Source organism: Podarcis liolepis, assembly GCF_965112155.1.
Source record: "Podarcis liolepis genome assembly, chromosome: 6".
Taxonomy (NCBI): domain Eukaryota; kingdom Metazoa; phylum Chordata; class Lepidosauria; order Squamata; family Lacertidae; genus Podarcis; species Podarcis liolepis.
In genome coordinates this window covers 54,810,258-54,836,559 of record NC_139559.1, presented here as the reverse complement: position 1 = coordinate 54,836,559, position 26,302 = coordinate 54,810,258, and the positions used below count along the sequence as shown (strand labels likewise).

The 26,302-nt window shown below is 41.4% G+C and overlaps 1 protein-coding gene across 1 annotated transcript in view; it reads left to right on the top strand.

The window, feature by feature from the left end:
* LOC310709664 (BEN domain-containing protein 5-like) overlaps positions 1 to 26,302 on the top strand; it is a 706,149-nt gene that overhangs the window by 611,355 nt on the left and 68,492 nt on the right. The window contains exon 10 of the mRNA XM_083509645.1: positions 25,148 to 25,300. Within this exon, the coding sequence (XP_083365771.1) occupies positions 25,148 to 25,300 (153 nt within the window). The remainder of the gene's footprint in view (positions 1 to 25,147; positions 25,301 to 26,302) is intronic.

The window sequence follows — 26,302 nt, the reverse complement described above, 5'->3', positions numbered from 1 at the left end:
TACCATTGGTGGGCAGGGAGCCTGACCGATAAGTGGTGAGGGATCTAGGCCTGGCAGAGAGCCCACTGTGCCAGCAGGGGTGGTCCATTGAGGGCAATGTATCTGGGAGGCCCATAACCTGGAACTGGGCGTGCCTACAAGCTCTTTGTTTAATAGCCACCAGCATGTGAATGTTGGGGTGGGACCAGTGCTCCTTCTCCAGGCCTTGATGACTCCATACTAGCGGTTTGCAAAGGGCTATAAAGATGGACTGTCAGAGCCCCTGTCCTAGATCCTTCTCGGCTGAAAGCAAAGAGTCCTAACTATTATAGACAGCTGCAAAAACAAACAAGCCCCATAGAAAAGTTGTGTTTTCCCATCAAAAAATCTGCTCAGGGAACCTTTCTTTTGTAGCAAGCAAATAAAGCCCCTGGATGCTGCTATTTTCTTAACAAGGGAGTAGTTACCAAATGAATTGTTATCATTCTTTCTGGCAGTGACTCGGCTGACAGCTCTGTCTGTATGTAAATTAACTTTTTTTTTTTCTCCAGGAGCCTTTCATTTTGGCAGCCTCATCAAAAAATCATATTCTACTTTAAATTATTCCCGCTTCTCCAAAATATCTCCCCTGCCACCCTTAAAAATCATTCTTTCTATCTCTGATTGGGAATTTCTGCTGCACTGAAGTCTTAAAATAAATGGGTTGTTTGTAGCTGGATTCTGTCCCATGTGAGTGTGTTAGCAATGCTTATTTATTTGCTTATTTATTTATTTGATTTCCCATGTAAAAAAAATATGTACAGTATCTACAGTGCAAAACACAAAAGCTTTGTCAAAACACGGTGTGGAAAGTCTTTTTAATACACTTTGCATTCATTTGGCAGTGATCCAGGGTCATTTATTTATCGTAAATTGTCATCCTCATCAGATTTTTATAGTAGCCGATTAATCAACAGGAATGGAGAGGGATGTATTCTGGGCTTTTGAAAGGAAGGCAGAAATCTAAGAAGCCATCTATGCTCCCCACATATAGATGTTCTGCCCAGTGCTTAGATTCATGCTTTGTTATCTGTTCTTTAAAAAACTAACAAAACCTTCTTTGCATACCATGGAGCAAATTTAGTGGGTATAAGGCTTGGTACTTATTATAATGCTGGTAGCAGCAAAGTATCAGGATGTAAAACCCAGAGGACCCTTACAGTCTCATCCTATTGATCAGCAATCTGACTCCAGACAACAAAGGATCAAGGTTGAGGGACTTCTCTCATGCATAGCATCCTACAGACCTTTATAGCCCACAACAGAAAGAGAAGCAAACTGGCTGCAGTTGTGATTAATCACTACTTGTACTGCACTGGTGGCCAGTAACTCCAGTATGAAGAACTGGATCTTCCCTTTTTAAAGAAATTAGGGACGCCATCCCACTGCATTCTTAGCCCTCCCCCTAAGGAGATTTTTAGAATGATTAAATCCCTTTCAGACTGAAGGATCCACAAAGGACCCCTGCTTTCTACTCTTAAGTGTACTTTTTTTGTATTTGTAGAAGAGCTTTGATGTCTCTTTTGCTGTCTGAACTCTGCATTGAGGTGGTGGTAAGCAGGGAGAAGGGCTTTTCAGTGGTGGCACCCGCACTATGGTTTGCTTGTTCTCTCAGGTCAGGCTTTTTCATTACAATAAATCTGGTGCATCTGTTTTCCCATGTTGGTTTATTCTGACTTTAACTGGTTTTGACTACTGTGTATTATTCTGGTTTTAGTTTTTGTTGTGCCCCCCCCCCCCGGTTGTGGTCTCTTTTGTTCTGGTTTTAGTGTTTTATTATGAATTTTTATCTTATACATTAGGGTGTTTTGGACACCCAGAGAACTTATTACAAATGTAATACATAAAAAAATTAAATTTGGGGAGACAAAAAAAAATGCAAATCAGTCGTGCCAGTTTAAATCCATTGTTCATTGCTACTGGTAGGGGCTGTTGCAAGAAGGGAAATGAAATGCAAGGCCCTTGGCCTCAGGCTGACAAACTGGAAGATAAGACAAGCAAAGAAACTGAAGTTGAGGGTAAAGGTGCAGGAGAGAGTTCAGTTTGACAAGAGCTAGACTAAAAGTGGTGAGTTTTTAACAGGGCTTTATATCCAGTTGGAGCCAGGTTGCTCTCTCCTGGCTGGTGCTCATGCCCTTAGTCTTCTGGCTGGTGATGGAGTGACCTTGTTACTACTGAAGTCGCAGGACAAGTGATGACTGGAGCAGAGTTCCTTCTGATAAGGAAGAGAAAAGCAATGGAGCCACTTCCCAGGCTCTGAACCAGACTGGCCTTCTGCTCGCTACAACAGTCTTCCTGGAGAAAACTGGTGCAGACAAACGCATAGAGATGGTGTACGTCAGAATGTCCTCCCCCTCTTGCTACAGTATGGTGGTGGAGGTGGGAGACCTAACCCTGCCCTATAGGGTTTGTGCAAGGAATAATTAGATAATGTACATGAATGGCTTTCAACAATGTTTGTTTTTATAGCTCATTCTAAAATAGGTTTAGCCCATCTGAAGGAAGAAAAATGGGGTGGGGTTGTTGTCATGTCAAAAGAATTCGAGTGCTGAAACATACCATATACATATATGTCCATGGAACAAGGAAAGAGCATAAGATATGGAGAGAGAGAGAGATTGGCTTTCCCCCTCCGTGCATTGTGTTCCTAGCTCAGGTCTTTCATCCCCATCCCTTTTATTTCCTTGGCGATCGCAGCTGGAAATTTTGTCCGATTAGTAGAGAGTTTTCCCTCTATTAAGCCCCTGAATCTCCTTCAAGAGGCTGATAGACTGGGCCCTAACGGCAGCCGCTTTACTTCTTTTCAGGCGCCATCCATCAGGCTGACAGTGGCTGCCGATGGGCCAGTCATATTGTCTATATTTCATACACAAACATCAGGCCTGCTGACAGCACTTTGCACACTCGGAAATTGCTTTTGCTGTGAGTTGAATTTCAACGAGAGCATTTCCTCCAGCTCCCCCCTCCCCTTCTCTCCCTGGCTCCGTCTCTCTGTGTTTATGACCCTCAGGAGGAGGAGAGCTGTTGTGAATAGATAATGCTGAAAGCGCTCTTGTATCGCGCAGAAGGTTTTGTGTCTGAAGTATTTAATGTTTACAGCAAATTTGGTGTTTGTTAATTTGCACTTTGATTCATTCTTTAAAAGAACTGTCATTCCACTCTTCCACTTGTCCTTTGTACAGATGTGCAATGACTCCTGCTGTGGTGTGTGTGTGCTGAATGAACAGGATAGTAGGGGGCTGGGGCAGAAAGAAGACTGTGCAGAATTCCACTGTGCCCCGTGGCCTAAACAGCAACTGTGAGCAGCCGCCTGAAATTACTCTGCTAGGAAGGATGTAAAATATAGGCTTGCAATTGGAGAAAAGCTGCCCCTTTGGCTTGGAGGCTGAGCAGATATGTAAGATTGTATGTGAGGCATATTGGGCATCTTGTGCATGACTAGGTACAAGGTGAGGGAAAGAGGACCGCCAAAGACCAGACGAATCACTTTTGGCCCAGTCCATTGCACTGCACTAATGGCAGGGCCACTGCTTGAAAACAGAATCATGAAAAAGAGATTTTGCCAGCAGGAAATCAGCCAAACCACATAGGAAGTTGTCTTGCATTTAATAGCTCCCCGTGTGGCATGGTGTTCATCTGGCGCAGTTTACAACTGGATGCATTGCTGCTAGGATTATATACAGATCAAGCCTAGTCCTCAAGGACAGGAAAACATTGCATAATAACCAATCATTCCTATTCCTAATGGTTGCACCGGGGCAAAGAGAAAGAGGATGCTGCCCTTCTGCCCTTTCCAATGATTCTCTGAGATACCCCTTAAGTTGTTTTCCTGCAAGCCCTGGAGAAAATGGATGTAGGAAAACAAAGCTAAGCACAAAAGGTTTTGTTTCTGGATGGATTTTTGGGTGCCAGAACACTCCAGGTTTGTGCATAGATACCAATCTGGAGAATTTCTCTGAAACCCCTAATTTAGGCACATGGTACAATCTTTCTTTGTCATGAGTAAACACCAGTCCAGGCAGCATATAGGTGCTCCTCAATGCATGGAACAGAAGTGGGACCACCCATGCTGGCCTGCCACCAATCTTATGTGCCCTATATGACCAGCCACCTACTGTTCCCTCGGTGGGGCATCTGCAAAGGGGAAGCTGTGTGTGTGCAGCTGTACACATGTAGGTACAGCAACCTTGCATGACTGAAGCTCTCACTTGCAAGCAACACCTGCCTGCCTTTGCCTGCATGTCCTTTGCAGATGTCCTGCTGAACACATGGGTGTCTGTAACAGTGTCGCGGGAATAGTCCCCCTCCCCCTGCATGTGGGGGTAACGTCTAAATATGTCTCCTGGGACAATATGAAGTCACACTCGGCCAGCCTTCATAAAACAATGGAATGTTTTCAGCCGTATTGGACCATTTTTCTGATGTATTTAAAATGTTAAATGGCTGGTGATTAATTACGCCACTTGATATCTGAAGTGATTAGCACTCTGGTCCTATAGATCCATGCAACTGTGACTGGCCCTTAAGTGCTATCTGCCTGCGATGCATCTTCAGAGGCATCCTAGTTGAAGCAAATAGCGCAGATCCTTCTTGCTAGGCTGAAATCCCAGCCCAGCCAGTCACTAATTGTGAGGTATAGAATCTGATATTCAAGCAGTGTTTCAAAGAAATAATGCAATATATACAGAAAGACAGATTCGTTTCCTCTGCTCTCAGTGCCAACATTTTATAGATGAGTGAAACGGAAAAAACGTTTAAGCTCAAACATTAAGCTTCTTAATGCTTTTTTATATTGTTTTTGTTTTACAGTTTTGCCAGCTGAGTAAGTGAATATATTTGCATAAAGTTGTTCAGCTGTTTGTAATCTTGAATTTTTCAAAACCTTATCATGAGCTTCATGCTTCTTTCGTCAAGTGTCAGCTGCACAGCTAGAACCTTCTTATTTTATGAGAAACTCTGCATGATTTTTCTCCCCAGTGAAGTTGCCTATTTTTGTGTGTTTTGTGGTGAAGCAGAATGTCAGTTAAGCAGTACATTTTGTGCGACAACAATTATTGCAAATAATCTGACAGAAATAAAGTTCTGCTGAAATATCTGTAACCTTATCCCCAATCATTCTGATATCCTGTTGTATATGTACTTTCTAAGAAGTATCTCTTTTAACTGGGTAGTAAAAAGCTCAGATTGAGTTGAATGAGTTTGCCCTACAGTGCTTAATAGGATTCTGTATTAGCATCAATTTTACCTTTAGAAATCTTCTCTTTAAATGCCAGCATTTCAAAAGGTAAATGGGAAATGCTGATAACATAAGCAGCTTGTTTTGAGTAAACTGTTTGGTTATTTGATTTGAGAACAAAAAAACAAACAAGCCAGTGGATAATAAGACTCTGTTTTAATCCTAAAAGTTTTTCATTGTTTCCCAGTTTGTGATAGGTTATCTCTTCTGTTGAGATTGACATTATTGACTCCCCTCATTTAGAGATCTCCTGACTTCATGAATTTGCAGGTCTTTCTTGCTTTGAGGTTTTTCATCTGTTTCTAAATTCCTAAACTGAAACTGTGAAATGGTTTGTTTGATGATCATTTGCTGCACACTGGCTAGTGGTTTATGGTTTCTAATCTAACAGGCTGTGAAACAGCGACTTTTGAAAAACACACACACCTAGGGCATGATGCATGAATATCTCCAAGAGGATGTCTTTAAAAATGTAAATATCTAATTATCTGCTCCTGGTGCCACTGGTATAGATTTGGAAACCGACTGAGATCTTGGAAGAAAAGGCTGGACATCAACCATTTACAATTAGGCTGGTAGCCATTCAAAGCAATTGGATTAGGCTGCTGGCTTTCTCTTTTCAAATGGTTGTCTTAATTAAATGTTTGAGATAATGCTTGAATAATGAGAGACTCAAGTCAAACAGCTTCACACTATTTCACTGTAATTTTGTTGTGATTAGATACTTACATTCTAAACTATACAACTTTAGCAATATATGAGTTGCACTAATTATTCTGTTTATAAGGAATTTTTTTAAAAAATAATTTGGATATTAAGCACTAGGAAGAGTCCATTAACTTATGCAGCAATGAAACAGGATGCCTGGGGTGGTTGGAGAATTTCCATCCTTGGAGATTGTAGGGAAAGGTTGGCCGGGCATGTGTCAAGATGCTTAGTCTACAAAATGTTTGGCTTCAGGGTAAAGACTTGAACTGAGACAGGTCACCTATTGGTTCCCTTCCAAGCATTGAATTCTATAGCAACTGGTAATCCATTTTTTGCATTGGCTGCAGTTCCCGGACTGATTAATCCAAAGTAGCAGGCCTGATAGTTAAGAGAGGAACCAATAGCCAAACTGTATAGGCCAGATGGGTCACGGATGATCAGATTTTACATTCCCCTGCTCTGACGTACCACCATTTTTCTCTCCTGCCAGACTCCCTGTAACATACCTGTTGATATGGAAACATAGTTTAATAAATGTAATTCATAGGAGAAGCCTAATTATATGTGACATTTCATACATCATGGACAAAGCTTCTCCCGAGGAAAGTAGCAATGTTCTGTCTCCTTGACAGCAAAGAAACATGACACCCTGATGAACCAGAGGTAGCAAACATACATATTCTGCTATACTTCAAACAACAGCATTGTAGAGTAAAAGAGCAAATACAAAAGAGCAAGATCTGACATGAGTAGGAATTGAAGCTTGGAGAGCTTCCTAAAAGCTCTTTTCAGTTAAAAAACAAATTGTCCTTCAGGAAAAAAAAAGATTTTAAAAATAGCAGTACTCTGCCAAGCAATTCATTACATAGATGTTGTAGCAACAATGCTTAACCCCAGTGGCTCCTTCTCTACTTTGCTTCTTCCACAAGTAAAAATGTTATTTCCAGGTGCAGGCCTTCTGATGCATTCCAACAGGGAATAAGAGAGGCTGGTTTTGTTTCATCTGTTTCTTCCCTCTCTTTTGTTCCCTCTTTTGCTCTCTTTCGGAGTCTCCCTAAATTTTCGTTTGTAAACTTGCATAGCGAGTTGGTTTCAGAAGGACTCATTCTGTTTTCGGAAGGACTTGAAATCCAGTGAAGGCTGGAAGATACAAAGTAGTATTCCGTGCTAGTCCTTCTCAGAGTAGACCCACTGAAGTTAATAAACATGACTAAGGTTTGCTCATTTCATTGCATCTATACCAAGTAAAAGCTTATTTGAATACAACCCTGGAGCCTATTCTGAAGGGTCCCAAATCTGTTGCGAGCTGGTAGAGTATAATGTTTAAAATGTATGAGCTGTGATGTCCTTGATTCAAAACATACATCAAATGTGAATCTAACAGTTCTCCAGCTTCAACCTCCCAGCTGCAATGTTGAGATAACAATATTGACTTATTTTGCAGGGCTGTTGTAAGAATTGTTCAGATAATGTCTGTAGAGCACTTTGAATACTCTAAATGAATGCTAAAACATTTTGTTGTAACTGAATAAATTCCCACTCATTAGTGGAAATGTGCATGGAAATGGTGCCATAAAGATGGACTATTAACTTAGTGGATTGGCAAGTCTTCGTTGCTGCTCAACACTCTATTGCCACACTCAGTGCTTTTTTTCGGGGGGGGGGGGATGCAGGGGTATGCATACCCATAAACATTTCATGAATCTTTGTACATTTACTGTATTTATTTTTTCCAATTTGAACTATAAAATGGTGATCTTTTTGAGTCAAAATGAGAGTACTCCTATACATTTGATGGCGGGGGGGGGGGGGTGGCACTGGCCACACTCATTCCTGACTCTTCATTTTCAAGCCTTTTCAGCATGAGAAAATATATTTTGCATGAATTGTGATAAAAGGTTACAATAAGAACTTTAATAGCTACAAGGAAATGGTGAACATTACCGTGCAAGGTGGGAGGCACAAGGAAATGGTGAACATTACCGTGCTAGGTGGGAGGCACACTGGACATGCATAGAAACACTTCTTTTTCTTCCAGACTTGGTTTGGCTTATTACTCACCATGGTTTGGCTTATTATTATTATTATTATTATTATTATTATTATTATTATTATTTTGCGGCAAGACGGAAAGTGATCTGAAATCATCTGTAATTTGTCACCCTAGGATATAAATTTAATTTAAAAATGTGAAGATTTAGGCTGTTTTTACAAGTAATACTTAACATTTTTGTGTGTGTGTTCACTACGTGTCTAATTTGAATGTGACTCCTACATTTGCTAGAATGTGTTGCATGTGATTTAAAAAATGATGCACAATTGGAGATTGTATGCATATTTCCCTGACTGAAAAGGCGGAACATGAGCTTCATGCATGCAGCCCGCAATAAAATAGTGTCAATCATTTGCAATGAATGGCAAAGACTAAATCGAGACCTCTGCACCCAAACATGTAATCTTCTCTACCAAGGGCTGTGCTTGGCTTCTGGAAACATTCTCACAGTTTCTACTTGAGGATGTGAGCTTTCTTTTGTTGAATCAGAGCATTAGCATCACTTACAAAATCTGACATTTAAGCAAAGAATATAGCATGCATGGAACAGTTTAGGCTTCTGCCATTGTGTGTCAGATACCAAGCCATCATTACCTCCCACTCCAGAAGCTCATCAAGGGTGTATGCTGCCTCTGCTGAAAGCTTGTGACACTTTAAATAGCTATTTGGTCCAATAAAAGATATTGTTTGATAAATTCTCCGGTCCTCTGAGATAACGTATCACATGATCACCTTGTGCTGGGTGTCAGTCAGACTTCCAGCTTCAATCATTTAATCAAACAGGCTTAAGTTAAAAATGCACACACTAAAATACCCAAATGGCAGATCAATTGATCTTTCTTATTTCCCCACCCCTGAATATCTTATCCAGAATGCCAGTGAAAGAAGAGATGTTGGCACTTTCTAACTGCTTTCCCTCCTCTTGACCTTTTAGTTAGGAAGCGGCTGGAGTGGAATGAAATGCTGAGGCACTTTTTTCTAATTGTTTTCTATTTTGTAAACAAACAAACAAACAAACTGCCATTATCTAAGAACACTTCCTGGTCGCAGTGGTGTGCAAAACTGCATGTTTGGTTCTGCAGTTCCTTATCACATGTAGCTCTTCCCCCTCTTTTTGCTAATCACGCACATAATCCCAGAAACATACAACATAAGCAACATGGTATCTTGCATTTCTTTTCTATCAGGTTACCAATAGTAATGGTGTGAGAAGTAGTGAAGCGTTATGTAAAATCCTGCATTGCAGATCTTGAGGCTGATGCAAAGAACTCAATAAAGTCTTCTACTTTAATCATGGAGATAAAAATCACAAAAGTGGTTTCCAAGATGCAGAGCCTTAAAGACAAAATAGAAGGGGAAGAGATAAGATGATGGAGGAGGGGCAGGACAGAAGCACTTTGTTCCACAAAGTTAACAAAGAAAACAGAGCTGGGGGTGGGAATCTTTCTTTTCCACAGGAGCTTCCTTTTAGACTTTGTATTCATGGAAGGAAGGCTCGAACTCGGTTGCACATGAATCTTTTCCTACACTTTAAAAGACCAAAATGCCATAGCTTTATGAATGAATCAATGACATTTACAAGGACTTGGGTAGCTACTAATAAAATCAGCAGGGTGCTACAGTAGCTGCTTCTAAAGTGTGCACAGGAGCACAACATTTATCACACTGTGCTTACCCTGACAACTGATCCCATATGACTGTCAGCATTGGTGTCTAGTGTGGGCTGATCAGGGCAGAGTGTGATCAGAGCCAGCCTACATCAGAGGCGGAGCTGAGAGATCATTAACTGGGGGGGGGGGGGATCTAAGCAGTGGGGCTCGATGAAAAAAGCATCGAGATTTGGGATAAGAGTTGAGAAGGTGATTCTGAGCACAGAACAGAAAGCATGAAGCTCGTACAGGGCAATTCGTCTACTATCTTATGCCGCACTACATCAGAGCGCTCGTGCTACAAGCACTGATGTGTAGGGTTTTGTGGGAAGGATTACACTGCATCGCAGAGGGCCTTTGCACAGCATAGGAGATGCAGACAGACCACCAGTGTGGAATGTGTGTGGATTGCAAATAGTTTGCCACTGGGTTACAATCTGAACATGTACCAGCGTGTATGGTGGATCATGTGATTGCAGGGGGTGAAGCGGTCATGGGGGTAATGATATTGGAGATGGGAGCAGAGAAACAGCCATAGGCAAAGAAACAAGAGGCTGGTTAGCTCTAGGACATGGCTCAACCCAAACCTAAGCTCTAGAGTCTCAAGGCTGCTGAGGCAAGAAGAGGATGTAGAACTAAACTGGATTCAATGTCTTCTCTAGCAGTGGATAAGCTCCCTCAAACTTGATTTGAGCTGGCAGTTACAAAGAGAAATGGAGAATGCTCAGAAAAATGCCCCACTTCCCAAGTTCTAAGTGTGCCCATAATTGTTTTCCCTCCCCATAAGTCCCAATGCCTCTTGTCTGGGGTCACTCCTACTCCCTCTCTAGCTGCCCATCTCTCTCTCTCAAATATTGTGGGAATTGGAATCTGAAGTAGAACGGAGGGGTAGGAATAGGCTCAGGGTTCATGAGACACACAAATGGACAAAAGTTCGGAAATCCCTGCCCCCATAATCTGTTGATTGGTGACGATGGTGAGATGTATGAACCTATTTGATTTAGTGATTTGATTTGTACCGTGCACCTTCCTCCAAAATAACCTAGGACAGCAAACATACACAATTAAAAGTTTCTTTAAAAAAACAAACAAATTTAAACAGTTTAAAACAGCTTTCTCAAAAACATTTTAGAACTCCTAAAAGCAATCACCTACTCTCAAACTAATAATTTCAGGGTTGGCAGGGACAGAACTTTCAGCCATCAAATGCCTGGGTAAACAGGAATGTTTTTAAATTTCACCTAAAAGTTAATAGTGATGGAGACAGATGCACTTCACTGGTTGCAGGCCTCTGGTGAAAATAAATATAAAAATAAATGTTTGTTTGTTTATTTATTTGCTTATTTGTAAATGTTTATTTATTTTTTAAAAAGAAGTCCACATCATTTTTTGACCAGAATCAATCTCTTCCAAACCTTGTTCCCATAAATTTGTAAGCTTTGCCTTCAATGGAGCTTGTTCTGTGAAAATTGTGTAATACTTACACAAAAGCTTAATTTTAAGGACAAGCATTCTCCAATTTAAGTATATGTTAGATTGCAGTGAGACTTAGCAGGCTTTATGTTATAAGGCAGCAATTTCTGTTTGTTGCATTAACTTCTTGTGTCTGCGTATGCAGCTTGTTTTCTTTTTTAAAAAAATCTGAACCAACTTCAGAATTGGATGAATTGCAATTGCAGAATTGGATGAATTGTAAAATAAAAAAATTAGGTTGGTTGAAAGCATTTATTGAGGCATATTTAAATCTGATGAGGAAAGTACCTTCATTCCTTCCATGCTGTTAAATATCTACTGTGTATTTGTATATTTCAAACTGAGAGCTTTAAAAAATAATATCTAATATTGTTGTTAGCCGCCCTGAGCCTGGCTTCGGCTGGGGAGGGCGGGATATAAATAAATAAAAAATTATTATTATTATTATTATTATTATTATTATTATTATTATTATTACTGGCTGGTGATTTAAATTAATATTCTCATGCTTCACACTGCAGTGCTCTCTCTCTCTCTCTCTCTCTTTCACACACACACACACACACACACACCTTTATTCTGTAGATATCTTTGGAGAAGATAGCAAACACAATAGCACAATGGAATGCTCAAAAGATTTCTTGTTGACTATGTGGACACAGTCTTAGCTGCAGATAAGCATACCATTGCTCCATTTATTGTGGAGTGATTAAAGAGACTGTAAACAATGAGAAGGCTGAAACTTCCAAAAAATTGAGGGGGAAATGCTATATATATTCATGTTCTTTTTTAAAAAAACACAGAAAGCTTCTAGACAACAGGAAGGGTCTGAAGAGGCATGCCGGGAACTATTGTGTTCTCCAGCTTGGAGGGCAAACTACCACACTGCATACATACATCAACCCATCTGACCAACAATTATCAGCTTTCTAGGTTTTTTAAAAAGTAGCTGTGCTCTGCTTAATATGGAAAAAAAACGACTCTCCTGTAACACACAAAAGTGGCTGCCTTCTGAGAAAACACAGAACGGCAGTTTTCCAAAAGCTAGTTGCTATGGTTGCCAGATTATAATGAATCTATGTGTGTGGGAGGGATGCACGAGTTCCCCATATCTTGCCCCAGTGGAAGATTCACAAAGCATCCTCCCCTACTGTCGCCCTTTCTCTGTCCCAAGGTCAAAAACCTACCTGGAGACAAGTGATCCCCAGTAGAACATATTTTACCACCAGGAACTGGAACTTTTTGGAAGCACTGTTGTTTGCGCATGACACCTCTAGAGTGCAATGGGGATTAATTCTGCTTGTCTTCAGTGTGGAATGAACTGGAATATCCTGGAAGAAGGCATGGCTGGCTTGTTCCCTGAACAAGGGCACTCCGCACTACAGCATTTTGTTGCAGGCCCTGTTGCAATATGTTGCTATGAGCTTGTGGGTGCCAGGCTCCCCTAAATTCCTGGACCTGGACAGTAAGTGTTCAAATTTAATCAAACCTCTTAAACCCCTGAATTCAGCAAGGGTTAAAAAATAAGACAGGCTAGTTTCCTCATGAGGTAATCGCCTGGGAGATGAGCCATTAAGAGAGAACAAAGGGAAAGGTGATGGACCATTAACAAAGCTAAAGAGAGGAGGCTCTGGGCCAGATGGCAAATGGATGGGTCTTCCTACAGCTCTCAGATAGTTAGTTAGAAGACACAGGCAGAGTCTGAATTAGAGCCTTTAGGGTTGGCTGTGATGTTACCTAGAGGAAGACAAGTTTGCAGACTGGTAAAGGCAGCAAGCTTGAGAGAGGGTCAGAGCATGATGGTTGCCTTTGAATCCAAGGCTGCAGCTATGAGAAAAACAAACCCTTTGGGGATGTTGATGCAGTGAACCCCCTTCATCATAGGCTCAGGTTGTACATATGTGTGAATAAACCATATATCCTAAAGACACTACAGTCTCCATTGTGCCTCATGTCCAAAAGGAAAAACAAACCCCTGGGTAGGTGCTTGGAACCCCTGGAATCTCACACTGCTTGGAGATTGGGGTGGTATGCAACAATATTATTCCTAATATCCTTTACTTATCAAGTAGAAAGTTCGTGCAAGCCAACATAGGAGTTGGTTGTCGTTTTTTTACTGCAATATCTCCAGTGGGCTGATTCTTACCATCATTTTTGTTGCAGTGAACATGACATTTATCATGGTTGTATTGGGGTCCATTCAGGAGAAATGATTACCACATGAAAACAAGAGAGCAAGCCAACTCATTGAGAAGGTCATTGTGTCCTAGAGGGCCCTTCCAAATAATGATCAGCATAGTATCTTCATAAACTTTATTCTACTCCTGTTTTAAGGGTGATTTTGTTTCATTTCTGTTCAAGCATCAGCTCTTACATAAAATAACACTAAACACTGGACAACTGGCAAAGCACAAAGTCATTTTGCAAGGAGATCAGCGGCACTGCCAGGCTTGAGGAGATTCTGCGTGTGTATTTGTTCCTATACCCCACCACCTGGTCCAGAAGGAGCTGAATAGATGGGGCTAAGGAAGAAGGTTTTCTAAGGCCAGATTCATTGATAGCTTAAGATTCTGGCAGGGTCTGGCTTGCCTGCCAAACTGCACTGCTTTGTTTTATTAAAAGACTTTCCTTTTGCAGTGGACACTTTTGTCATGGGTGTGATTCTCTCTCTTGCTTTCTGCACATGGCACACATGTTTGTTGGCCAGGGACACTTTTTTGAACATCAGGATTGTACTTCAGTATGATAGGTTTTGATTGGTGATCTTTATGTTCCCCCAGCTCTTCATCTCTAAGGTTCTGAGAGGCATTCAGAAACAGTGCTGTTGGGTTTACAGATCACAAAATTTTGGGGAGAGGAGATGAGGGAGTACTATTTAAACCCTCAATAACATTCTAAAATCAAAGTGAAGTCTTTCCAGTTGTTGTTGTTATCTGCCTGTTTGTTTCCTCCTCCCAAATAGAAGCCATCTCATAGCACTAGCAAGGGTTGACTTGAGGCTGTGTTGGCCCCTAGGCACTGACTGGGGAAGTAACAGACTTGTGGGGAAAATGTTCACGGCAGTTCCTAGACCAGAAACTGTCACATTCAATCAAACACCACCACAAGTTAGCATTGCACAATGCAGAACCCTTTTTTTTGAATAATATGGACATTTTTCTGAAAGTACCTGTAGCAGAGTCTGTTATCAGTTACCTAAATCACTGGAAACATCAGTCTCAGTTTACAATGTAACCACCAATTTATATTTTTGTACAGGGGACTTAATAGCAATTAGATGGTGCACTTTTCGTTTCAGTCTTGGCTGATCCCAAATTAGTAAACTAATAATGCAACCCTATGCATGCAGGACGCGGGTGGCGCTGTGGTGTAAACCACTGAGCCTTCGGCTTGCTGATTGGAAGGTTGGTGGTTCAAATCCCCACCACGGGGTGAGCTCTCATTGCTTGGTCCCAGCTCCTGCCAACCTAGCAGTTCGAAATCACATCTGGCAGGAAGGTAAATGGCACTTCTGTGCGCTGCTCTGGTTTCACCAGAAGTGGCTTAGTTATGCTGGCCACGTGACCTGGGAAAACTGTCTGTGGATAAACGTTGGCTCCCTCGGCCAGTAAAGTGAGATGAGCACCGCAACCCCAGAGTCGTCCACAACTGGACCTAATGGTCAGGGGTCCCTTTACCTTTTCCTGGAAATAAAAGCTCCCCCCGCCCCGTGTAATTCCCCTTGGGAGTGACAGAATATCATCATCCCATCACTCTCAGGGGGACCAGTTCTATGTGCATTGAAAGTGTGTGGCAGCAAGAAAACTGTAACATGCTCCTTTTCCTCTATGGCCATCTGCGGCATTAGCCATTTTGCTGCCTTACTTTTAGAAAAAAACACACACATATACTTGGAGAAAGACATGAGGAGGCACTTCAATTAGCTGCATCTTTTAAAAGTCAAAGCATGTGGTAACATTGTTCTTGTTTTCCAGCTGAAGGCGCAGTTCTGGGAAGCGTGCCACTGTCTGTCTATAGGCCTTGTTTGTTTTATGAAGGTTACAGGCACCTGGAAGGGTTGGTAGAACTGTCTCCTTAATAACATACACAAATAAAAACAAGGTTCAGATGGTGTAATAAACCCAGCAGCCGACTGACAGCAGAGCTTTCTTGGCAGCTTGGGATAGGAAGAAGTTTCAGAAAGGATATAAGAAAGGATGCCAGGAAGGTGTGGAGTTGTCAGGGCGATAATTGGACTGGCGTGGTTACTTCCATCCCGGGTTAAAAGGTTGGAAAACCCACAATTTTACTCAGCAGCTGCAAACTTGCCTCAGAATTGTTATTCAGTGGTCAAAACACAGGCTGGTTTAAGACCTGGGTTAAAGCTATCTCACGTTGGCTCATGGTCCAAACAGCCTGGAAATTAGAAGCTGAGGTTCATACCTTTACAGAAACACACTCTGATCGGTAATGATATTGTGTAAGGTCACAAATTGTGCTTACTGACAATTTATCCTCCATGCATCCACAATTTCCCTTGGCCTTTCATATCCAAATCCAGGTCAGGAGGAAGTGCCTGGGACCAGCAAAGATGCCTCATGTTGTTCTGGACCTGTAACGTCTTACAATGTCTCTGAGCCTTATTGTGTTGCTAGAGAAATCTGGGCACAGTGGCAGTATGTGCAGAATTAGAGCCCCCCTGTGGTTGAGGGACCCTCAGGTTATTCATTTACATTGTTAACTGAGTCGAAACATTGGAAACAGGACTGCAAACAGTTGCCATTGTTGCCATCCTAGTGTTTCAGTTTCAGCTTTTTCAATTTGCTTCTACTTGTGGCAGTTTTCATCCTATTGTTGCCCGCCAGCCCAACCTCTGAGTGCTACAAGGTTCCAGGAGCTTCAGGCACTTACCCTGGGATTCATGATTCTGTTGGAATGAGGCACATTGGAGACTGTGATGTCTTTAGGATATATGGTTTACTTACACATATATACATCCTGAGCCTACTTTTTCCACTTGAAGATATTTTGGACTATGAGGCCCCAGCTATCAGGCCTCATCTGATAGGTTCACAGCATTAACACCACAAGAGATGTTAATTCCAGCAGAAGTCCAGCAGAAATTGGGCATGGTTCTGTCTCTTAGCTGCCCAGCCTGTATCTTTTCTTCCCCTGAAGACATGCCGTAAGGCAGCAGAGGTTAAGGACCAGAGTTTTCCTTCTCCTAGATGGGCTACCTTCCCAGGTGGATAAGCCCCACCTGCCCCTCACTTCCCTCTACAGCAAAGCTTTCAGAACTTCATGTTGGTGACACATTTTTTAGACATGCATCATTTCACAACACACTAATTCAGTGTTACTAGCAAACTGGAGGTTAAACTTACCCCTTATAAGAGATACGGACACATGTCATGCAACACACCTACACGCTGCAGCCAACACATTTCCATGTCGCAGCCCACAGTTTGGAAAGCTCTACTCTACAGCATCTGCAGAAACCGCCTTCTTGACCATTTGCCCCACTCTTGTCTGCTCAATCCTCTGGAGCTTGTCTTCACATGCAGGGTAAGGCCCTAACTCACTGGATACCTTCACCTGGTTTAGCCAGCCAATCAAAGCCATCTGCTGTGGTGTGGCCACTGTTGCATGCTAACAGCTTCTAGGAGCCACAGGTGAGAGCTGAGTGCAGGGTGGGGACCAAAGGTGGACAGCATGAGGTGTCCCCCACTACAGGTACTACTCCTCCCCTAACACCCCTGGTGGAAGGTTATGCAAGTGATTTCTAGCTAGGAAGAGGCTTAGACTGGTCAGTGTTAGAGTTCAACAACATCTGAAGGGCCACAGTTTCCCCATCCCTGCTCCTGAGCCTGGTCTGATGGGTGCAGATCAGGTCATCTGAGGTAGGAAATCCGCACAAACTGGATTCTGCAGATCATTGTAAGGATGCCTGCAGAATCCTGTCTGTGTGCGTCCCTATATTAAATGACCTGATCTTCATCTCTCAGACTCGTGTGGATTGGAACTTAGCTATAAAATACCAGATTCTGCACTTTCCTGCCATGCAGTTTTTGGTAGTTTAAATGTATAAAAATACTCATTGAAATAATATTTTGAGGGAAAATATGCATTTAAATACTTGCTTTGAGAGGAAGTGAACATTTACATATTTAAATACGTATTTAAATGCATAGTTTGAAAGAGGTTTTTTATTTTAAAAATGCAGATTAATGCAGATACGGAACAGAACTATGAGTGAAAACCATGCAGAAGTGATATGGATAGAAATAGACAGATTTCCCATCCTTATCTGAGAGTTTTGGCATCATGAAATGTCTGTTGAAACAGGTTAGCAACTGTTAAGTAGCCTGTGAATCATCTGGGCACTTCTTATGCTTGAACCCTAAGTGTAGTTAGTGAAAGGCGAACCTCTTTGCTGTACTTCCATTTGTGAGAATTGAGAGATCTAGTAGTTTGTGTTCTGCACTTGAGAGAGAAGTGAGGGGGTGGGTAGGTAGCCCAAATTACCTCAATTTAAATGCAAATTTTGACTTTTCACGTCTGACTAGAATGTCTATTTGTTTTTTAAAGACTCAAACCTGAAGCAATGAAAAAATCAAATCTCTTTCTTGCTGATATTGATATATTTTCCACACAGTAATCTTTGCTTTCCTTGTGTTTCCCCCTCTCCACTTAAAAATTAATTTTCTTGAGAGAAAAAGGTCATTAGGAGAAGGTACTCCATTCTAAGCTAAACAGAGAAAAGATGCTGTCTGCTTAATATGTTTCATCATTTCTTAGTTGAAGATTTCCTATTTGGGGATTTTAAACCCCAGTCACTAACTTACAAAGGGACACTTGAGGGATGGCATAATGGTAAGTTAAGGGTTTCAAATTGTTCTTAGAATTTTAGATCAGTCACCTATAACTGAAGGGAATAATATATACACCAGAGCCCCTGAGATGTTTAATGACATTTCTTCCCCTCCTAAACACCCCTGTTAAACATGTCCTGTTAAAAACCTCCCAAACTCAAACGGAATCAAAATAGGAACAGCTCCATTATGGAACTAGTTGTTACAAGAACCATGAAGCTATCCTTATGTCACATTTCTGCCTCATGATATAGTATACCAAGCCATGTGATGTCACCCTTCTCTGTGTCCCTTCCACGCATTGAGCCATTATTTATATGAAGTGGGAGCACAAAACCCACACATCATGTCACATATGAATTATATTACAGAGGTCAAATGAAGAGAGTAGAATATAGAGCAGTGGGAAAGTGCTGTTTTCCTTTATAACATTAAGTTACACCATGGTATACCAAAGCTGTGATCCAGCAAGCCCCTTTGTGTGTACACGCACACACTTACAACAGCCCTTGTCAGTCATTCTTCCTCCTGCCCCTACAATAACCAACATGTGAGGGGCCAAGCTGGGACAGTCCTGTTCATCTTGTTGCCTCCCTGTCACCAGCTTCAGCACATTCTGTAATGATTTCGCCATGACTTCCGTTTTGTATATTTCTTGTGAAGCATCCTGAATTTTTTCCAGCTTATCTGAGTTTTACAGCTTTGACCACAGCCTTTTGAAATGATATTTATACAATATGTGCTTGTGCAGGGTAAACTAGCCATAATTTGTCATATGGTCTGCAATAAAAACTTTTACTTATTTTTTTATTGACACAGAAAATACTTACAGTTGCCTCATGAGATTCATCTAAGGACACCCCCACCACTGAAAAACAAATACTCAACCTGAATTTTGTAGATAACTTGTTTTGAGAGAGAGAGAGAGAGAGAGAGAGAGAGAGAGAGAGAGAGTCTCAAAAGTTTTTTTTTAAGGTTGATAATAAAAATAATGAATGCTGGGCTTTTGAAACTGGTGTCTGGAGACATAGACAGTTGTGGGATTTGAAGGGCTGAAGAGCTGAAAATCTCTCGGCAGGTAGTTTTTGTGAAATGACTAGCCAAGCCGCCTTCTGCTGTACAACTGCGTTGGCACAGGAAAAGTATCTCTTTGGAAGTAATGATGACAGAATCAGACTCAAAATATCAGTAAAACCTCTTGCCTCACTTCTGATAAGTGCAAAGGTAAAGGAAAGCAATTTGAGGGATGGGTTTTTATATATCATCATGAAGCTCTTGGCATTTTCAAAACTTGGAAATTTAAGTTGCAGGGGCCGCTGCCTGCAAGTGTATGATAACATGCTCCAGGGATCATTGGGTAGATGAAAATTACAATTAAAACACACACCCCCCCCAAAAAAACTTTTTTAAAAAAGCATTATAGTGTCTTCTTTTTGTTTTTTAAAGAAACTGACATAAAATGAAGCCATATCTCCAGCTGACATTAGGGGTCCAGGGTTGGTAGGGCCAGGGCTGCAGAGGCTTTTGTTGTGATGAGGCAGGGGCCAGGGTACAACAACAGATCTTCTCTTGAAGAATGGGGCTCTTGTCTGAGAGGGTGATCCAATGGGATGCCTTCAGATTCCTTCAATATTAAATGGTAAATATCAAATAGATTATGTTCAAAGTAGTGCTGCATTCAGCACTCTCCTCCCACAATGTGGACCCCCATGCCATGGCAGATGGTCTTTGGGTTAGGTTGGCCCACTCAAAATGGCAACCTTCTAAGGCTGCATTTCATTTTAGAAACAAACGAACAATGCTCCTAGCTCTGGCATTGCTGTTGCTTACTGAGAGGCTGAGGGGAGACACTTTAGTGAGGATGGGGTTGCATGAGTGCATTGGCAGGAGGGCCAGGTTGGCTGCACTGGTGTCCCCACAGAGCTTGACCAAACTACAGCCTCGTCTCACCTACTCCTGGTAAGTGACAGGGATGCTGGTGCTGGGAGGCTATTGCTGCTGACTGCTCTTGAGAAGCATGGGAAGGTATAATTCTAAAAAAAGAAATACACAACCATATTTAGCTCTGAGCTTCTGTTCTGCAGCAAAGTCCTTGGGAGAAAAAGAAGAAATACTTTCAAATGAGCACTGGTGTTAACTCCATGAATTAAATCCTCCATAAAGTAAAGTGGGAGTGATGATTCCATTCTTTTCTTGTACAATATCTGAGTAAAGGAAGCCCTTCAATTCCTTCTTAGTTCAGGGTTATAGCAGAAAATTAATAAAATCTATATTGAAGTGACAGCTGGTTTGCAGCACTACCTTTTCCCTACATTGCTTTCCTCTCCAGTGACTTGTGTTTGGGGCTAAATACACATTTATCCCTTTTTGTTTTATAGCTTTTATTGATTTTTTTTAAAAAAAGAAATCTCTGTGCTTAAGAATCATAATTGCATTGGGATATCAACTGTGGTCCTAGCAGCCCAGGCTGTTCGTATCATTTTTCCTTGGGCTGTTTAATTAATGGTCTTCCAAAGTCATCAAGATTATGAAATGAAAATGCAGAATGAACACACTTTCCTCCAATACTTCATGGAATGCACAAGGAAAGGTTGGGAAAGTATGAAGGATGATTATTGGGTTTTGTAACACCTCAAAATTCAACATTTTTGTTGTTGTTTCTAGATTGCTGCCTTCGATAATTAATTCTTGATCCCCATCCTCCTTTGGTTGAGGATAGTTATAAGAACAGACATGCTCGAAGAGACTTGGGCTTGGAAAATACTGGCTTATAATAATGAAATGAAATATACCTTTAATTATCTAGGAAATCTGGAACATCTATGCAACCAATGTTTACTTCATCTTGATAATACCTGTAAGGTATTGTTATTATCGCTAAACATTGCATAGTGTTTTCTATTATCATTTGTTGGTTGATTTTAAATTCAAAGCTTCACAGTTTGATTTGCTTCCACATATTTTTGGCTTTTAGTTACAGAAAGCTCCAGGCAGTGTGATTTTGGCAACTAATGTTTTTTCAAGTGCTGGAGAACTCTAAAACTTTTTTTTTTTTTTAGCATAATTATCAGCAAAATTGTGTCTGTCAGTGAAATGTGGTCTAGCAATCTTTAAGCTGTGAGAGTACACACCTGCCACTCAGTGCAAGAGGCAGGAAGGGGCGGGGTGTCAAATGGCAGAAGGGGAATGTGCAGGACACACCATGGTGGTTTCATTTCCTGTTTCTTAGATTGGGTTAAAGGGACAATTTGCAACTTGGCAATTGATGTTACATTTCATCAGCCAATTAAGACATGGTATTTTGATTTAGGGTGCTTTGAGGAGGGTTTTTTATTACAGGATCGCTGCTGCTTATGCATGCAAATTCTTCACAGCATCCACACAATGCCATCAGCACCAAAATGCTAGCCACATTCCCCTCTGAATTTAATCCAGATCTATCCTTTCTGAGCAAAATCTAAAGAGTAAAAAAGACCTTAAGAAACCTTTGCTGATAACCTGTTTACAATACCTGAATCAGCCTTTGGGGATATTAAGCTCTGCCTGGAAGCCCCTTTGAGCCAACATACCCTTGACTTTTGGCCAGGTACTCAGTTTCATTTGGTTGGAGATTGGCATTAATAGTCCATATATATCAACAGCCCAATGTCAAAGCACTGTGTTGTATCCAGAGGTGTCCTTCATTTCTGCTGCCTGATCCAGTGGAGGGACCAGTGAATGAAAGGTGAAGAGAGGGGATACTAACAAATTTCCCTTTTCCATGCAACTTCCTCTGTCATCCCCACACATATCCTTCTCAATTCTGCAGAGTCCTCCAAACAACTGGGTCAGATTGGGGTACACAGAGTACAGTGGTACCTCGGGTTAAGTACTTAATTCATTCTGGAGGTGCGTTCTTAACCTGAAACTGTTCTTAACCTGAAGACCACTTTAGCTAATGGGGCCTGCTGCTGCTGCCGTGCCGCCGGAGCACGATTTCTGTTCTCATCCTAAAGCAAAGTTCTTAATCTGAGGTAATATTTCTGAGTTAGCTGAGTCTGTAACCTGAAGCGTATGTAACCTGAGGTACCACTGTACTGCAGAGGGAAAGGCACCTTTCCATTTATGGAAGCTGTCACCCGATCAGAGACATTTCCATGAACAGAAGGGCATTCGTGGACCATGGAACAGGGTTACCAATCCTTTGTGATACTTAGACCTAGCAAATCACCATGCTTTCTATAAATCACTGCCATATTTTCTTCTCTGCTATCTTCATCCTTTGCCATAAAGACTTAATTCTTCATTACTGTGGCATGATTGAATATGGCAATTGCCAGGTTTTGAGCTTGTTGGGTTCTTCCCCACTCATGAAAGTCTATAAACCAGAGAGCAATTCCTGTGATTAACTTTGGCAGCAGACAAATGTAGCTGACATGCCATTGGATCTTGCGCCCTCCATTTTGAGTAACATTGCTGTAGCCTTTATTTCTTTTTGTATCATAGATGCCTTCTATTCCAGAAAAATTAATACAAGAAACAATTGCATTATGAAGTGAGATTGTTGTTTTCTTTGAAAAAATAGAGTATGTACCTTAATTCAACTGTGGTACCATGCTCCAAAACAGCTCTCCATAGTCATATTCCGTAACACAATGAATACCAGCAAAATGAAGTGGAAACCTGAAGTGTAGCAGTAGAATAACTCTGCGAGTGCTGGCCATTATAAGGCCAGGAAGCCTTCTTTGTAGTTCCAAACAAAGAGAATCTTTCTGCTACGAATATTTGTGTTACATTAACAATGAATCCATTGCTGGGCAAATGAATGGGAAGGATGTTTCATTTTTTTATCATCATCAGATGTGACTCATAAAAAAAGAACATGTATAATACTAAAATGCCATTCTCCTAACTGGTAGAGCTGCCCGGCAACTGGACCTCTGAGAGGTAATTACGAGTGCAAAGTTGGCCATGTTACTGAGAGGGGTTGGGCTACTGTGCAATGAGAAGAATAGTGAAGGGTTATTTGATTGTTGGTTGATTTTCACTCTTCTAATTGAGTTCTGGCTACAGCTTACAAAGCATTGAAAATATACTCTAAGACAGCCTTCCCCAACCTGTTACCATACAGATGTTCTTGGACTACAGTTCCCATTGATCAACATGGCCCATTGTCAAGGGTGATGGGGGTTGTAATTCAAAACACCTATAGGTATATATTTTGGAAAGTTTTTGTTCAGTATGCATTTGGACACCTCTTGAGATACTGTGAGCAAATTTTGCACGATGGTTCCCAAGATTCATCTAAGGTTGGAAACAACAACACCATTTGGATTCAAGGTAGTGGAGTGAAGCCTTCAAAACTGCATTGATTTTAACCAAATATTTCATGATGGTTCCAGGGATCAAGGGCCAGGTTTTCCCCTGTGTTTGGATACAATTAGATGCCATTTTGAATCAAGATGGAAGGCTCACCCATTTAATACTGAATTGATTTTAACCATCAGTTTTATTCTTCTTTCCCATGTTTTGGTTTTATACTCTTAATGTGTTTTATTCATTTATTTATGGTACATATCCTGCTTCTTAATCACAAGGATTCCAAGGCTTTCAGAATCTTCACTGTAGCTTGTGTGTCAAGGTCCCCAAGACACCCCCAATAAAACACAAATGACACATTATTTTTGTTTGAGGTTTTTGGCATACTTTTGGCCACAACTTTATTAAATTACAAGCAATGTGAGTGATTGCTTAGGCATTGGTTGCAACTATCTGACCCCGCATGGAGACAGTCTGACATTCGCATGCCTGCGAAGTAAGAAAAGGGTAAGACACCCAGGGAGAGAGACGGGACTGGGAACCATGCCTCACTTCTCCCCAAATGCTCCCAGGGGCTCTTGCATGGCCCTAGCCCCTTGACATGGTTCGGACAAAAGCATGGCGAGCCCTTGGGTTCCTCTAATGGAAAACCCTTGCAGCAGCAGCACTATTGGAGGGGCAGGCACAGCCGAATCCATACCTCTCCACCAACCAATTCCCAAACCAATGCCTAATTGCAACCTTACAAGTTGTGACGATTTGCTACGCAGTAGGCAAAAACCAAATGGCACCAGCCAATCAGCCAAATGGACAAAATTCCTACTGGGCCCCTGCCCCAACAGCAGACGACCCCATGACAGGCATAGCAAGGTCAAGCGAAAAGCCTAAAATAGGGAGGGAGGGCGGGTGATCTGATGCACACAGCGAAAAGAGGAAGCTCAACGCTGCTTGCAGGGCATTTAAAGACTAGGGCTGTCAATCAAAAAATGGCAACATATAATTCTCCCCAGCAACAGTCAGCCCTCTGCTAATGGTGGCCAAACTCTTTCCCACCCAGCAACAGCGGGGTGTCTTGCTAGCCCCCACCACAACACGTGCTCTCCATGAAGGAGAACATGCTTTATAAAATTGACAGTGCAACCCTATACATGTCTACTCAGAAATAAGTCCCATTGAGTTTAATGAGGCTTACTCCCAGTTGAGCAGGTATAGGATTACAGCCTAAAATATTTTCCTCACTCTCTTTACATGTCCATCTACCAGATTTCACCTTTTCAAGTGCTCAGAATGTCTTTTGTATAAGGAAATGTCACCATGAGGTGAGAAATTCCTACAAGCATTCACTACACAAGGAAACAGTTTTAGGTACAAATGTACAGAAGCTTTATAATGATTTATCATCCATAGTGACTTCTTCCTGAAAAAATGATTTTATGAAATAACCTGTAGACTGTTTGTAATTGTTTGGCATGGATAATCAATGAACTCCACCATTCTCTTTTTATTACAGAGATGTAAACTGAAAACTTCTTTTTCTCTTCAGTTGAGATCTTTAGGTCTGGGTAAAACCAGCAATTTCCATATGGATGAGTGGAAAATTTCCATTCAAGAGTGGGCCGAGATGTGTGAGCATCTCAAAGAGAAACATCTGCACAGGAATGTCAGCTTTAGGGCTGTGTGTGCCACTTTGGAAAAGACCTGAAGCAGCCCTAATTGGTACACTGTCTTCATTCTGGCACAACACTTCCTACTGCTATATGTTTTGATTTTCAGGGATGACATTGTTGCTTTATAGCTGAGTTCCCTTTTGAAATATGTTTTCAATTTATCTTTTGTGTGCATGTATATATTTTCTATACAGAAAGTTACCCTGGAATTCTATATCGACATCCATGCTCACTCCACGATGATGAATGGCTTTATGTATGGGAACATTTTTGAAGACGAGGAAAGATTTCAGAGACAGGCTATTTTCCCCAAGCTACTCTGCCAGAATGCTGAAGACTTCTCCTTTGTAAGCAACTCTCTCTCTCTCTCTTTTTCTACTGTATTTCCTCCCCCTTCCCTTCCCTTCATTTTTTTTTTTTTGTAGTATTATTAAATACAAATTCACACAACTCATTCAGCCTTTGGCAGTACCAGAGTCTTCAGGCAGCCCGTGCTCCATACAAGCCATGATGGCTGAGATATGTGTGTGTTGCTGCTGCTTAGTGGATTCACTTTTGTTGTGGCAGCATTGTCACAACCAGTAGAGCCTGGTCACATTTGTAACTGACTGTATACTGGGTTTATGAGACGGGCGAGGAACATGCGCCTTCAGACAGGGCCAGATTTAGATTTGATGAGGCCCTAAGCTACTGAAGCTAATGGGGCCCTTTATATGTCCAGCTGTCCTTTGTCAACAACAATTTGTCGCTGTTTTTTTGCTATATGGTAATTTATGGACCTAATAGGTATCTAAAGCCATTTGCACATAACAAAATATGTATTTTATCAAAGTAATTTGTTTTTTATCTTATATTTTGGAAATGTACATCCAGTTTTTTTCTTTAAACTTTTTTGGGGCCCCCAAGAAGGTGGGGCCCTAAGCTATAGCTTGTTTAGATTATACGTAAATCCAGCACTGCCTTCAGATGTTGCTAGACTGGAACTGCCATCATTGCTGACCCTTGGGTCATGCTGGCTGGGGCTGATGGCAGAGGACAGAGTTAGAATAGATTTTTGCCCTCAATGGAAGTGCCATGTTCAGAGGCAATATAGCTTATCCTTGACTACCAGGAGTCGGACTTCAGGGGTAGGCTGTGAGCTGCCAGAGACATATGGCAAGTCACTTTTGGAAATATTGTGCTGAACTAGATGGAACAGTGGTCTGATCCAGCAAGGTGGTTAACTGAAAAAATGTACTTGATACAAAAACTTTTGTTTGTTTGTCAAAATGGGATGTTATGTTGTATCCCTTAAATGCTATATTGGACAGATATTTCTCTCCCCTCCCCCCCCCACCCCACCCCTCGCA